Source organism: Alexandromys fortis, unplaced genomic scaffold (genome assembly GCF_014885135.2).
Source record: "Alexandromys fortis isolate MF-2015 unplaced genomic scaffold, M_Fortis_MF-2015_v1.1 scaffold_6, whole genome shotgun sequence".
In the NCBI taxonomy this organism is placed as follows: domain Eukaryota; kingdom Metazoa; phylum Chordata; class Mammalia; order Rodentia; family Cricetidae; genus Alexandromys; species Alexandromys fortis.
The window spans coordinates 8,896,090-8,911,929 of NW_026067902.1; the positions used below are offsets into that span (position 1 = coordinate 8,896,090).

The window sequence follows — 15,840 nt, forward strand, 5'->3', positions numbered from 1 at the left end:
CACCTGCCATCAAATAGAGACACATGCACACATGAACCTAAAAAAATAAGTTCAAAAAAAAAATGAGAAGGGTAAATGCAGAAAATGAAATGGGTCAGATAGCAGCCCCAAGCTGGCCTTTGCCTCCCAGGAACCTCCTTGATTCTTGGTGCCCTCTTTCTGGGCCCAGAGGGAGACCCAGACATTAGTTATGACTCAGCTGATGAAATGTACCCCCTTGGCTCATTAATTAGGAAGTCTGTAATTAGCGTGTCTCGTAAGCTGGGAGCCTCTGGAGAGGACCCCTTTCACCTGCCTTCCTCCCCCTCCCTCGGGGGGATGAGCTCAGACGGGGGAGCTTTGCCCCTGAGACCCAAGAGGGGAAGGAGACCATGAGCAACACGGAAAATGAGATGCCGGGGCACACGTTCCTGCGTGCAATTGCCTCAGAGAGGTCACCTCTAATGAGACGATGGAGATGAGGTACGGTGTCTGAACCCTCAAAGTTTCCTCTTAGAAACCCACACGCTCCTGCCTGTGATTGCCTCAGAGAGGTCACCCCTAATGAGACAAGGGAGATGAGCTACTGTGTCTGAACCCTCAAAGTTTCCTCCTAGAAACCCACAGGGAGATTGGGATGTGGCCCAACCCAGCTGCTGCAGCTCTGTTGGCAGAAGCTGAAGCCACAACCTTAAAAAAAAAATTTTTTTTATATACAGGGTCTTATTTTACAGCCCCTGCATGTCCTAAAACTCTCTATGTACACTTAAAACTCAGAGGTCCGCCTGCCTCTGCTTCCTCAGTACTGGGATTAAAGGCGTGAGGGACATCTACACACAATAAATACACTCTGTTTTACAAGGACACGGCATGGTGGCACAGTTTTTAATCCCAGCATTTGGAAGGCAGAAACAGTAGGGTCTCTGTAAATTCAAAGCCAGCTCTGGTCTGCATAGTGAGTTTCAAGACAGGGCTACAGAAACCCTGTCCCAAAAACAAAAACAACCAACCAAAACCCTGTACATCCTGACTGGAGAGACGGTCCAGTGACTACTGACTATTGACTCAAAGCCAGGTCCTCTGGAAGAGCTCGAAACTGCTGAGTCATCTCTCCAGCCCCCACCAGTGAAGTGCTTGTTTGTTTTGATTGTTTGCTTTGAAGTGGGGTTGGTTTATTTGTTTATTTATTTATTTGTTTGTTTTTCGAGACAGGGTTTCTCTGTGGTTTTGGAGCCTGTCCTGGAACTAGCTCTTGTAGACCAGGCTGGTCTCGAACTCACAGAGATCCGCCTGCCTCTGCCTCCAAAGTGCTGGGATTAAAGGCGTGCGCCACCACCGCCCGGCTTTTTTTTTTTTTTTTTTTTTTTTGAGACAGGGTTTCTCTACGTGTAACAGCTCCTTGGCTGTTTGGGAACTCTCGCAGCTGAGCAGGCTGACCTTGAACTGACAGAGCGGTGGTAGCGTGGTGGCGCACCTTTAATCCCAGCACTCTACTCAGTAGGCAGAAGCAGGCAGATCTGGTCTACAGAGTGAGTTCCAGGTCAGCCAAGGCTACATAGAAAAAAAAACCCATCTTGAAAAACAAACAAATAAGACAAGACAGAAAAACTGAATGCCCTAACCTAGAACACTGAGGTTTCTTAGATCTCAGTGAAATTGGGCACAGTGGCACCCGCCTGAAATCCCAGCGCCAGGGGAGGTGAAGACAAAAGAATCGAGACCAAATTCAGTGACCAGGATACATGGACAGTGTCTCAAGTCTACAGTGGGGGAGGAAGTGGGGTTGGTACATCAAATAAGTAACCTCGAAAACAAATTTGACTTGCCCCAGGTCACACAGCAATGCCCTGGAGAGCTAAGGCTGGTCCCCAGGGCTTCCACCTCCCTTCATTCTTTCTAGAACTGAAAAACCCACCGTTTGGCAAAAGCTCCCAGTATAGTAATAAAAACAGATGATGGTGTCCTTCATGTCTGAGGGTTTTCATTGGAGGAGGAATGCAAACACACATGCCCACCCCGCAGAAAGGAGAGAGGTGCAGGTGGAGAGGGAGAGAGAGAGGGAGGGACTTCAGGGTAGAGGAGGTATCAACCAGCTGGGACCCCATCAACACAGACCCAAGGTAGGAAAGAGTAAAAGGACCGAGGGGCTGGAGAGGTTAAGACTGCGTTTGGTCCCCAGCACCCATTTCAATGGCTCACAACTGCCTGGAACTCCAGCCCCAGGACTCTGATGCCCTCTCCTGTATTCTAGGAACTCCTGTACCCACATGGACATACAGATGCATGCATGATTTACAGTAGAGATCCTCTAGACAGGACAGTGAGTGTTAAGCTTTGGGAGGTGTGGCTACTTGAACCATGACACCACTGCAGATTGGAACCCTGGAAGCAAACCAGGTGCTAAATCGAACTGTGTTAAAGTCATAAGGGCACATTCCAGGCTAGTGGAAGCTGTCACTGGGCGGTTCAAAGATGCTCAGAATGAAGACATGAACTGGTACATCATTCATTTGTAGAAAGTATAAAAATACCCTAGGAAGAAGAGAAGGGACACAGTGCCAGGTCTTGGGCTGTTCCAGCGTGTAGAGGCCAACGTGAAGCCAGAAAGGGAAGCAGAAAGAATTTTTCTGGAAGATCCAGGAAAGCATGCCGGAGGAGCCAGATGAAGTGTGCTGTAAAAAGGGACAATGGCTTCATCGTGTGAAATTCTGCTGGGAGAGGCCGTGTAAAATAAAGACACGATTGGGCCCGCCAAAATGGCAGCACACTTTATGGTCATAATAAAGGAGTTTCGGTAGACTGGTCTGGGCAGGAATCTGAGTGGAGGGAGTTACAGAGTAAATGTTGACTTGAACAGGAATGACAGATAGTGGGACAGACATAATGACTCATATCTTTAATGGCAACACTCCCAAGGCAGAGTAGGCTGTGAGTTTGAGGCTAGCCTGGTCCACTTAGAGATTTCCAGTAAAGCTAGAGATATAGAATGAGACCCTATCTCCAAAAAAAGCTATTGGGGAAAACAGGCTATGAGGGAAATATAGAAGGTTCGAGGTGTCTTGGGAGTCCATGCCGCACGTGGGGTGGGGTATCTGAGATGAAGAGCCAGCATGCTCATGGGACCTTTTCTAGCCAGCAGAGATATTGAGACGGTGGAGATTAGGTCTAGTGAACCTTTGGCATCCATGCCCAGGGACAGAGCATTCTCCAAGGGGCCTTAGAATGACATCCCTGGTGCACATGCTGGTCAAGGGCTCTGGACCCTCCCAGACTGGTCCCAGGACTGTGTCTTTCAATCAGGCCCCATCAGCTTTCAGATGATAATTTGGAAATGAAGCACAGAGACAGTATATTAGGGAGGCCACAGAGCAGGCACCTGCCCCTCCCTGACCCCAGCAGCGTCCACCTCACTACTGAGCAGGACAACAGTCTATCCTAAGGCTCATTCTCATCCGTAAGCGGAAGAGGCTTTCTTCTGGCCAAGGAAGTTTTCTCTCTGGAAAACAGCCTCTTCTCTCTTAGTGAGGACGTTGGTGATACAGCGCCGTTGTCGCGTAACATGACCGCAACACGACACAAGCACTTGCCTTGAGTTTCACGGTCAGTGACTCAGTGCTCAGAACCTGTGCCTATGCCGTTGTTACTCTACTTCACCACTTAGACACCCGGTGACCTGCCCAATCAGGAAGCTTCGAGACACAGAAGCCAACGTACTTGACTTCCTATCAGCTGCCTCTTACAGAGGCCTCGGGTGCCAACAGTCATTCCTGAAAAGACTGAGTGTGGGAGGCCGCCTTGGCTCCCGGGCCCCACTGTACTTGGTGAGGCAGAGGCCAAACAGTCCTCTGGAGCTCCTCTGGAGCACACTGGTATACCCAGGAGAGGTAGCTGGAGTCTATGGGAGCTGGGAAGGTCCAGGCCTGTGCACAGTCCAGAGGGAATGGGCTGGCTGGTCTGTGTCCAAATCCAGAGGGGTTTTCTGGTGGCCTAGGAAAGGAGGCTGTGAAGGCTAAAGGAGAGTGTGGTGGTACGTGCCTTTAGTCCTAGCACTCGAGAGCTGGAGCCAGAGAGACTAAGAGTTCAAAGTTAGCTTCAAGGTCAGTCTGGACCGCATTAGACAGCCAAAGAAACAAATGATTTACAACCTGAAGTCAGGAGCTAACCCTGCTTCCTCCAGACTGGATCTGTCTGACTGTGGCTCCTCCCATTTCCTCCTACAGAACAACCGCCCATTTTCACTTCTGCCTTAGGCCTGAGATGGTACCAGTCTAGGGGCATGGGTCTCTCTCCACAGCTGTTTTCTCTTGTTAGTTCTGGGGATTTCACCCAGGACTATTTCTGAGCTATAGCCTCAGCCTTCTGTGCTCTCTCTGTCTCTGTCTCTCTCCCTCCCTCCATCCTTTCTTTCTTTTTTTTTTTAATTTATTATGTATACAATATTCTGTCTGTGTGTATGTCTGCAGGCCAGAAGAGGGCACCAGACCTCATTACAGATGGTTGTGAGCCACCATGTGGTTGCTGGGAATTGAACTCAGGACCTTTGGAAGAGCAGGCAATGCTCTTAACCACTGAGCCTTCTCTCCAGCCCATCCTTTCTTTCTTTGAAACAGGATCTCACTATGAAGCCCTGGGAGGCCTGGAACTCACAGAGATCTACCTGCCTCTGCCTCCCAGAATGCTGGGATCAAAGGCGTGAGCCACCACCGTCCAGCTTCCTTCTATGTATTTGTTTATTTTTTGTTTTTTTGAGACAGGGTTTCTCCGTGTAGCCTTGGCTGTCCTGGAATTCACTCTGTAGACCAGGCTGGCCTAGAACTTACAGAGCTCCATCTGCCTCTGTCTCCTGAGAACTGGGATTAAAGGTGTGCGCCACCACCGCCCAGTCTTCTTTTTATTCATTGAGAAAGGGTCTCACTAAGTTACCCAGTCTGGCCTGGAACTTTTGACCTTCCTACTTTAGTTTCACAAAGTAGCTCAGACCACAGGTCTGAGAAGCTAGATCTTTGCACATGACTGAGCCTGGAGTTCTCCTTCCCATAATAGCATCCCAATTCATGTCCTTAGTGGGGACCAGAGAGGCGCTATCCCCAAGACTCCCATTCTCAGAGCCTGAGTCCCCACACCTGGCTCTACAGGGGCATGCATGGGGTAGAAACACATCCTGGGCATCCTGAAGGCAGCCACACCCAGCTGACCTTTGAATCTGTGCACTGCCCTTGACGTCACGACTGTGGCTGTTGGCCAGAGAGGCTGCAATTGGGAATGTCCTTCAGAAAGCTCACCTGGTATGTGTGGTTCCTCTTGCTCATCCCATCCACAACTAGCAAGACTGCCCCACCCCTCCTGGTCCTGACCCTGCTCCAAACATGATGGCCCTTTCTGGATGGGGCCTGTTGACCCCTCCAGCTTGTTGAGAGCAGCTAGGATGCTCAGATGATTTCCAGGTGACCCTCGAGTCAGCTCACCTCCCAGACAGTACAGCAGCAGTCTCTGTAACTGTTTCTCCTGTCACACTGTGGCCAATGACAGCCTGCTGACCTGCCCCCTCCTCCAACATGCTCCGCACAGACAGGCCCACGTGTGTCCCCAGATGCCTGAATCACTGCTGACAGCTTGGGACCTGTCGGCTGTGGGCTCCTGGGGAGCCACCGGGGAGGGGGTTAGCAGCCACGTTGTCGCCTCCTAGGGAACACCTGCAGACATAAATAGACAGCCCGTCAAGGCAGCAGAGCAGAGCCAGGAGAGCAGCGCCGCACACTGCCCACCTATGCTCGCCAGGATGCTCAACTCTACGCTGTCGGCGTGTTTCCTGAGCCTGCTGGCCTTCACCTCTGCCTGCTACTTCCAGAACTGCCCGAGGGGCGGCAAGAGGGCCATGCCTGACATGGAGCTGAGACAGGTACCACTGTGGTCCATTTCACAGCGGCCAGCAGTGCCCTCGGAATGGGTCGGGGCTAGGAGAGGGAAGCAGATGGTCAGAGAAGTCGGACATCAGGGGAGGTTCCTGGAAGGAGGCGAGAGAGCACAGGGGATGGACTACTCAGATGGGCGAAAGCGGACCAGGTGCCGGGGAAGCCGCGTGACGGACACTGTCCCCATCTGGGGGGTATGCCAGAAAATGAGAGATGCCTCCTAACAACTGGGCTTGGGATGGGAGCAGGTGGAACTGGGTGCTCAGGCCTCTGCACATCTGGGGCAGGGGGCGGGTGTCAGCTCATCAGGACTGGCTAGCTTACACAAAGCTCTGTTTTAGCCTAGTTAAAGTCTTTCCCACCCAGCTCAGCCCCTCATAGCTCCCTTTCTAGCCACCAGTGCCAATTTCTTCCTGTCCGTAAGAAGACGGCCCTGGCTCTGTGCACGCCTGAGTGGCGTGTGTCCCATAACTAACCCCAACCTCTTGCCCAAATCTCTTGTCTGCGTGTCCAGGGAATCCCATGTCAAGGGAATCTAGCCGCCAGGCTCGGTTTTGTCCAGGCCACGGGTGGCTCGATTTTGAGTTGTTGAACAAGCAGGAGTAGGCAGATAGGCAGCTCCCCCCAGTCCACCTGCCGTTTGCAGAGTTCCTCGGGAAGCTTGAGGCACCAGGTTCCCATGCACACATCGCTCTAATTTGGTCCCTGCCACCCACGCAATAGGGCATAATAGGTTGGCAGGAGGTTCAGGCTCAGGTGAGGCCCATCAGCTTCAGGCCGGAGTAAGAGCAAGGCCAGAAAATGAGAGAAAGGGTGTGAATGTTGTGCTCCTAAGAAGCAGGACTGCTCCGTGGGGGGTAAGGGAGGGGACCAGAGGACCGCTGAATGTCAGAGAAGGAAGCCTCTGAGCCATTGCTGCACACCAGTGACATCTCAGAGCTGAGCAAGGTCCCAGGGCACACTCAGCCAACCCAGGTGAGGGTTTGAACTCCTAGTGAGAACTGATCCCCCTGATAACCTAGCACTTTAGATTTCCACTCCTGCCCTTGGCTGTTGCTTCGGCCTGGAGAGCGCCAGTGCCCCTACGGCGCGAGACCGGGACAGCAGCAGGGTGGCCCTGGGTCCCCACCGCTGCCCACTAACGTCCTTCCCCGCAGTGCCTCCCCTGTGGCCCTGGCGACCAAGGCCGCTGCTTCGGACCCAACATCTGCTGCGCCGACGACCTGGGCTGCTTCGTGGGCACCGCCGAGGCGCTGCGCTGCCAGGAGGAGAACTACCTGCCCTCGCCCTGCCAGTCGGGCCAGAAGCCGTGCGGGAGCGGGGGCCGCTGCGCCGCCGCGGGCGTCTGCTGCAGCGATGGTGCGCACGAGGCCAAGCTGGGGGGTGGGGGGGACGGACACAGGGTGTGTGTGAGGGTGGAGGTGGCGTTAGTGGGGAGCTGGGCATGGGGCGCGAGGTAGGGGTGGTTTGGGAGGGTGAATGGGGGGGGGGGGGGGGGGGGGACGGACACAGGGTGTGTGTGAGGGTGGAGGTGGCGTTAGTGGGGAGCTGGGCATGGGGCGCGAGGTAGGGGTGGTTTGGGAGGGTGAATGGGGGGAGCATATGGACACAGAGTTGGAGGGTGAAAACGAAGAGGGGCTAGAACTGGAACGCTGGAACGTGGCGGGGGTGGGGGTGGGGGGGTCGCGGTGGGAGGGCAGCGTTGGAACCGGGACTTGGGAGCAGCGCCCACTCCAGGGCGCCTGCGCTCACAGAGCCTTTCCTTCAGAGAGCTGCGTGACCGAGCCCGAGTGCCGCGAGGATTTTCTCCGCCTCACCCGCGCTCGCGAACCGAACAACGGCACGCAGCTGGACGGGCCCGCCCGGGCGCTGCTGCTCCGCCTGCTGCAGATGGCCGGGACGCGGGAGTCCGTGGATTCTGCCAAGCCCCGGGTCTACTGAAACGTCGCCACCACGCCTCGCCCCTGTTGCATGAAAAATAAACTTTCAAAAATGCATCTTGGTGTCTGTCTCTATCTCTGGAAAAGGGAGGGGAAAGCTTGGAGCGCGAACTTTCTAACATTGGCTAATCCCAGCACCCAAAGTCGTGGGCAGTCCACGCTCTCATAAGACTTATAAGGGAAACCTTCTGGAGCTCCCGGATACCCACATAATACTCAGGACAAAGGCAACCCCAAGCTCGGAAGAAGGGAAAGGCCTGAGGCCCAGGGAGGCCTGAAGAGGGTGCTTTAGCGATTCCCTGGCTGAGACCGAAATAGAATCAAGAGGTGGGACATTAGTGGACAAGAATGCAAGGTATGATGAGGGACAGAATTAGCGAGAGTGGCAGAGAATAAGAGGACAAGCTAGGGGTGACCATCTCAGCCCCGATTTCATCCCAGACAAGACACAGCCTGAGGGACTTACCCTTGTTTCCAGTGCAGTGTACACTTGCCCAAGACTGTGCTGTGGGAGAAGGTGCAGACACTTACCCCAGACCTAAAGGAGACACTGCTACCTGTTACCTCTCCAGATGCTCTACCATCAGGGCCCACCCGCTGAGAAGCAGACCCCCCCCCCCAGAGCCCGGCTTGCAAGTCTCCCACAGGCACACATCCGAACACCACTCTCAGGCGGGGAGGGAGGTGGCTGTGGCTCAGGAATGCTTCCCTAGCCTGGATTTGGTCCCCAGCACCATAGGGCCATTTCTACGACCTCAGCCATAGCTGAGACCCAGAAAAAACGCCGCCCAAGTCCAGCAACAAGGCACAGACACAGTACACAGACATTTTCCCCCCGTTGGCACGTCTAATTTTGGAACAAAGATGGCACCAGTGTTTGGCCTCTGTCCCTCCTTCCCTTTCTTCTCATTAGCTTTTCTTTGTCTTTTTTCTTTTCTAAAATTTTAGATTTATTTATGTGTATGGGTGTTTTTCCGTCGTGTGTGTCTGTGCACTATGTGTGTGTTCCACTCAGCTCCTGAGCTACCTGCTGTCTGCAGAGGTCAGACAAGGGCATGGGATTCCCTGGGACTGGAGTTACAAAGGGTTGCGAACCAAGTGAAAGCTGAGAACTGAACCCAGTCCTCAGGCCCTCAGCAGAGTGGCCTTCCCAGAAGCCCCCACTGTCTCGGTCAGGCCTTCCATCCTTTCCTGGTCTCTTCAGTTCCTCACCCCTCCGCCAGCTTCCTACCCTTCCCGCCCGATCTGTCCCGGGCATCCTTTCCACATGCCATCTTGCTCCAGGGTTAGGGGCCACACAGGCTGCATCTCCGTTGGGATGCTCCTCGGGCTCTGAGGGGCAACTGTGGAAGACAGAGGTCAGTCTGACTGAGTGGCTTGACATGGTCAGCCCTGGACAGAGTCAAGGTGCCCTATAGGTCCCTGCCAACCTCAGCACCTCTAAGCCTCTCTGCATGTCTAGGTTTAACCAGGTGGTACAGGGGCTAGGCAGACCCCTACCCCAGCCTCCTTCCTGAGTGGCCCTCTCAGGATCTGACCTCCACGAGTGTTGGGCTGAGAAAAAGACCAGACCAAGAAGGAACAGAAGGCGGTAGGAGTGCCTGGTGGCTTAGCTACACTTGGTTCAGTTCCCAGGGCTGGTATTCAGGATGAAGCTGAGACCCCCTCATTCTGCTCCTCTGCCCAGGTAGAGAATTATAACCCCCTTTCTCCCGACCTCCTTCTAGAAAAATCAGCGTTCTATTCCTCAAGGAGAGAAATTACTTCTGTCCACTGGACCTTCTATTCTCTCTCCCTTTCAGGATGTCCCTTACCCAGGTACGGAGCCATTGAAGGGCACTTCTAGAATCCACAGAAAACGCCTGCCTCCTCTCTTCAGCCTCCAGAAGCAAAGGGGCTTCTATGAGCAGTTGCCAAGGGTTCTGACTTCTGCACGCATGCTGTGGTGTGTGTGCACTGAATCCCACCCCACACAATAAAGAAATAATGAGATGTAATTAGAAAAATTTAGGCTGGAGAAATAGTTCAGGCGTTAAAAGAGTACACTGTTCTTGCAGAGGACCCCAGTTCTGTTTCCAGTACCCAAACAGGACAGATAACTCACTACCCCATGGGACTCCAGGGTTAGTGCATCTGATGCCCCCTTCTGGTCTCTGTGGGCACTGCATTCATGTGCATATCTTCTTACACAGAGACACAGACACAGAAATAGAAATGTAGCAGATTTTGAAGATAGAAATCTTCAAAACCCAGCCCCAGAAGAATAAAAATGATGACAATCAAAACAAGAAACAACAGATCAATCTGGACATCTCTTTGATATATCTCCTTGGCCTTTGGCCTGTCTGTGTGTGTGGCCCACATCGGTGGTGATGGTGTCGTCTGTGTTCTTCTGCTGGGTGTGAGTCCCACAGAAAGTGCTTGTTTGTAGGTTTTTTTTTTAAGTATTTATTTATTTATTTATTTATTTATTATGTATACAATATCCTTTCTGCATGTATGCCTGCAGGCCAGAAGAGGGCACCAGACCTCATTACAGATGGCTATGAGCCACCATGTGGTTGCTGGGAATTGAACTCAGGACCTTTGGAAGAGCAAGCAATGCTCTTAACCGCTGAGCCATCTCTCCAGCCCCGTTTATTTACTTGCTGAGATGGCACGGAACCCAGGGCCTTCCCCCTTTGTGGGGCAAGACCTCTTCCACTGGGCTCCTCTCAGGCCATCACATTTTGTTCTAACAGACAGTGAATCACGTGCCCCTGTGTGGGAGCAGAGGAGGGGCCTGCGCCTTCTGCCTCTGCCCGCGCTGCTGGGAACACGGACAGCTAAGCGAGGCCCGCTTTGAGGCACGGGATCGATGAGCCACAGAGGAGCAGTATTAACCGTGGGTTTCTCAGTTTGCCCGTGGGCTCTGTGCTCTGCGGTCATGTGTGCCCACAGGCTCTTAGATTCTATGCTGTCCCAGAGAGTGCTGCCCTGCAGCGGCAGAAACGGGGCCCTTGAGTTCAGGCCTGGCACTGAGGACAGCAGAGAAGAGACCTGCTGGTTCTCGATCTTTCCAGCTGTGGCCTCCTCGGGTACTGTGTGGCAATTCAGCTCTGTGGAAACCTTCCAGCTTTGCGACTACCGTCCCCTGGCCAAGAGCCTTCTTTCTAGGCCAGGCTTGCCCCCTCAGCCTCTGAGGTTCTGGCTAAAGTCTCCTCTCAGATCCGGAAGCGACTGGATGAGTTCCCTGCCTGTCTGACTCCCATTTAGTCAGCCCCGCCAGACCTTGTCTTTTCCCATAGATGTCCACCATTGCTGTTTGGACTTTTAAATGCTGCTTTTAAGTCTGTCTGCTTCAGGCCCACTCCAGTACGGAGTGGAAAACGGGGCTATCCTATAGGGTGGGTGGTGACAGCCCGTGCAGCACCCCTCTGTCCCCCGAGCAGCCTGCTGGGCTGTTCTTACTTTGAATTGCCAGGGCCCATGAACCCCGACGTCCTCCCTCCCTCCGACAATTAGACACCAGTCAAGTGTGAAGAGGAAATCTGCTTTATTTGTCATTCTTTCTGGGGCGGCCACGGGGGGGTGAAGGATGAATTCTAAAGGGATCGCCAAGAGGGCTCAGCGCTCGGAGAAGGCAGACTCAGGGTCGCAGGCGGGGTCCATGCGGCAGCCATCTGTAAGAAAAATGGGTCAGTGGCCTGAGCGGCAAATCCGAAGGCTCCCTGCCAGGCAGTCCTGCCAGCCCCCTCCTGCTCACCAGGGCTGCAGCAGACGCCCGCGGCGGCGCAGCGGCCCCCGCTCCCGCACGGCTTCTGACCCGACTGGCAGGGCGAGGGCAGGTAGTTCTCCTCCTGGCAGCGCAGCGCCTCGGCGGTGCCCACGAAGCAGCCCAGCTCGTCTGCGCAGCAGATGTTGGGTCCGAAGCAGCGGCCTTTGCCGCCAGGACCGCAGGGGAGGCACTGCGGGGAAGGACGCGAGTGGGCGCAGTGCACGGTCCTCGGGCTACGGTCCCGTATCGGGACGGTGGCCGGGCGAGGGGCAGTGGGAGCTCAGGCGTTGTCTCTGCCTTCGCGGCGTCAAGCGGGAGCCTAACCCTGCCTAAAGCCTTGGGTTCCCATGCGAGGTTGGGGTAGGGCTGGTTAGAGTGCTGGGATGCTCTGCGGGCGAGAGTCTTCTCTGGTCCTTAGCGCTGCTGGGACCGGACCGGATGGGGAGACTCACCTTGCGCGTGTCCAAGTCCAGCGCAGCCCTCTTGCCGCCCAGGGGACAGTTCTGGATGTAGCAGGCGGAGGTCAGAGCCAGGAGGCCAAGCAGGCAGCAGGCGAGACTGGGGCAGGCCATGGTGCTAGTGCTGAGTCTGAGACCCACCAGAAGTGATGGTTTCTCCGGCCCAGCCCGGCCTTTTTATGTCTGGGCACTGCCTTGGCGGAGCATTGTCTTAAGAGCTCGACTGCATGACTGGTCACAGCGGGTCACTGCGGGTCAAATCACTCCACACCACTCAGAGGCAGGCCCTTCATTTTCAGGGTCTAGGCTAGGGTCAAGGTCACCGCCTCAGCTAATGGACTGGAGCTTGAAAGCAAGGGGTGCCTGAGTTAGAAGAGGAGAGAAAGAATTGGGTGGGGTGGTGGAGGGGCAGCCTAGCCTGAAGCTATTTTCACAGACGTCCAGTACGGCAGGAGAGGGAAAGTGGCTGTGGGAGCCCTTACATGTCCTCGAAACTGGGGTGGGGAGAACGACCACATCTTCCTTCAACTTCTGAATGCAGTTCAGCCCTCTTCCGACTAGACGGTAAGACAAAATATCCATAGAGGTCAAAGCTAAGCAAACCAAAATAAGAGAAAGAGAGAAAAATCACAGCGAAACAAAAGAAAAATCATGTTTGTGTTTAAAATTCTGTATTAGAATTATTTATGTAGACCAGGCTGGTCTTGAATTCACAGTGGTCCACCTGCCTCTGTCTCCTCCCAAATTCTGGGATTAAAAGTTATCCAGTACCATGCTAGGTGCCTAGACTCCTGTTTGCAAAAACACTTGCCATCAGCTGCCTGAGTGTGCCCAACAGGTGACCTCAGCTGCAGATTATCACCTGGCCCGAGGACATACCCTTCCCAGGTGGCCACATGGGATGGTTAGTTCAATTGGGCACAAATGCTGGGCATTTCTGGCTACATTTCAGCTGTGAGCTGTAGGTTTGCTGAGGACGGATGCCTCGTGCAGTTCATTCGCAGACTGCTTGCCTAGGGTGAGAGACCTCGGGCCCAGTCCCCAGCATGACAGCAGTCATGCGTTTTGGGAACAATTTTTGCATTATATTTTTAATAATTAAAATAATTTTAATAATTCATTTTATGTGCATTGGTGTGAAGGTGTCAGATACCTTGGAACTGGAGTTACAGACAGTTGTGAGCTGCCATATGGGCGCTGGGAATTGAACCCGGGTCCTCTGGAAGAGTAGTCTGTGCCGTTAACCACTGGACCAGCTCTCCAGCCCCTTTTTTATTCCTATTTGTGTGTATGTTTGTGTTTTCAGGTTTCCTTGGAGGCCAGAAGAGGATGTTGGATCCCCAGGAGCTGTAGTTAGAGGGGGTTGTCAGTCGATCTTTGTGGGGCCTGGTAACAAAGTTCAGTCCTCTGCAAGAGCGGTATTCACTCTTAACCACGGAACCATGTCTCTAGCCCCTGTTTTTTGCATGTTTAATACAGTTTAAAAGGAAAAACATTACGGCAGGAAGGCATGGAAGATTCGACCCCTGTATTTATGGCTGAGAAATAAAATACAGATCTCCAGGGGGGACCAAAGACTCACTGCCTGCTTCGAGGGCTTGCCTCAACGACCGGAAGGCCACCCAGTGGGCCCTTAGCTTAAATATCTTACAATCTTGGGGCTGGGGAGTTGGCTCAGTGTTAAGAGTTGCTTTTTCAGAGGACCCAGGTTTGATTCCCAACACCCACATGTTGGCTCACAACCATCTCTAATTTCACTGTAGTCTATATCTGCTGTGAAGCCATTGCCTTCTTCTGATCTCCAAGGGCACCAGGCTCACACATAGTGCAATACATACATGCAGGCAGAACATGAATAAGCATGAAATAAAATAAATAATTCTAAAAGGAAGATTAGGCCGGGCATTGGTGGAGCACGCCTTTAATCCCAGCACTCGGGAGGCAGAGGCAGGTTTAAAGAAAGAAGAAGCATTGCTCAGATTCTTGTTTTTATTTGGTTGTTTTGAAATATGGTCTCAGGGGGCTGGAGAGATGGCTCAGAGGGTAAGAGCACTGGCTGCTCTTCCAGAGGTCCCGAGTTCAATTCCCAGCAACCACATGGTGGCTCACAACCATCTGTAATGAGACCTGGTGCCTTCCTTGCCAGCAGTACATTGAATGCTTAATAAATAAATAAATCTTTAAAAAAAAGAAATATGGTCTCATTATATTGTCTTGGTTGGCCTGGAACTTGCTGAATAAACCAGGCTGGCCTTGAACTCACAGTGATGCACTTTCTTCCGCCTCCCAAGTGCTGGGGTTAAAGGTATGCGCCACCATGCTAGGTACCTAGACCCTTGTTTGAGAAAACTTTTGCCATCAGCTGGTGGAGTGTGGACAGCAACAGTCTCAGCTGCAGAGAGCCACCTGGCCCTGGCCTGTCCCAGGTGGCCACATAGAATGGCCCATTTTGCTACAAACGCTGGACACCTCTAACTGCCCCCCAGGTTTGGGCTGTAGGTCAGCAGATCTGCACAGTGGTTCTGCTCATCCATCTCCTCTCTTCCACAGAGTTGGGTCCCAGGCCCGTGTTCTAAACTCCATTTCAAGCTGCTTCCTTAGGACGTGACCTGCAGCCTCCAGGAAGAAATGACAGCCAGTGTCCCAGAGATCAGCTCATGCCCTCTCTGGCCCTAGGGAGAGTGGAACAGCCCCTAGGCTCTTCGTCTTCACGGTTTACCTCCTCCTCGACAAGGGACGGAAGTCAACGGGGCAAAGCAGGCTCCAGAGCTCATCTGATCCTGAGTCACTGGTGTGAGTTGAACTCAGCGAGTCAAACGCTGAGTTGGTGGTCAGGTTGACCTGTATTACAAATCAGCTCATTTCTCATCCAGATTAGCCTATTGGCATTCTTGGCGTAGAAGGCCAAGAGCTTGACCCCCAGGATGGCCCCAGAGACCTCCCACATACTCTGCAGGCACGGTGATCTCATCGAAGGTAATCTATGCACATAAATTAGCATGTAATAATATGCACGTAATGCTCTCATGAGGCCAGCATGCCTTCATGTGCTCACCAGCTTATCTGTGCCTGGGACACCGGTAAACAGCAGACAGAATCCTTGTCCTCAGGCTGGGGCCACAGCTTGGCAGGAGAACACTAGTCTAGTGTAGTGCAAGGCTGTGTTCACGAAGCCTTGGCTACAGTGTCAGCACCAGGAGAAAAATCACTGTCCTCATGGGGTCATATGGCACTGAAGGAGGCAAGCTGTGAAACAAGAAGCATATCACATTGGGTTATTGCTTTAGTTTGAATCTGAGTGTATCCCAAGGACCCATGTGTTATATTGTAGGTCCTTAGGAAGGTGTATCGGGAAGAGGCGAGATCTTTAAGACAGAGACCCAGGTGGGGATCATTAGGTCACTAAGGGCATGCCCATGAAGGAGGTAATGACACATTGGTCCCTCCTAGGTCTCTTTTAGATTCCCAGCCATGAAATGAAGGGGTTCATTCCTCCGTGTGCGCTCTTACCGTGATCGTGGGTTGGTGCCTCTGAGACTGTGAACCAAAATAAATCGTTTCTTCCAGGCGTAACAGCACACAGCTGTAATCTCAGCATCAAGACCAGTCTTGGTCAAAAAAGAGTTCAAAGCCATGAAGATACTATCTCAAAATCCACCAAATTAAACCTTTTGGTTTTTTTTCTCAACCTTTTTAATGTTCCAAACCTTTATTTTTTTAATTTATTTATTTCTTTATTAATTAATTAAAGATTTCTGTCTCTTCCCCACCGCCGCCTCCCTTTTCCCTCCCCC

At 52.8% G+C, this 15,840-nt stretch overlaps 2 protein-coding genes across 2 annotated transcripts; one reads left to right on the plus strand and one right to left on the minus strand.

The window, feature by feature from the left end:
• Positions 1-5,746: 5,746 nt before the first annotated feature.
• Positions 5,747-7,836, plus strand: Avp (arginine vasopressin). The gene is made up of 3 exons (XM_050134453.1): positions 5,747-5,878; positions 7,049-7,250; positions 7,660-7,836. Exons 1-3 carry the CDS (start codon positions 5,747-5,749, stop codon positions 7,830-7,832), a joined length of 507 nt encoding a protein of 168 aa, XP_049990410.1. The 3' UTR covers positions 7,833-7,836.
• Positions 7,837-11,349: 3,513 nt separating this feature from the next.
• Positions 11,350-12,236, minus strand: Oxt (oxytocin/neurophysin I prepropeptide). The gene is made up of 3 exons (XM_050134279.1): positions 12,041-12,236; positions 11,577-11,778; positions 11,350-11,493 (listed from the first exon to the last, which is right to left on the minus strand). Exons 1-3 carry the CDS (start codon positions 12,158-12,160, stop codon positions 11,438-11,440), a joined length of 378 nt encoding a protein of 125 aa, XP_049990236.1. The 5' UTR covers positions 12,161-12,236; the 3' UTR covers positions 11,350-11,437.
• Positions 12,237-15,840: the final 3,604 nt, after the last annotated feature.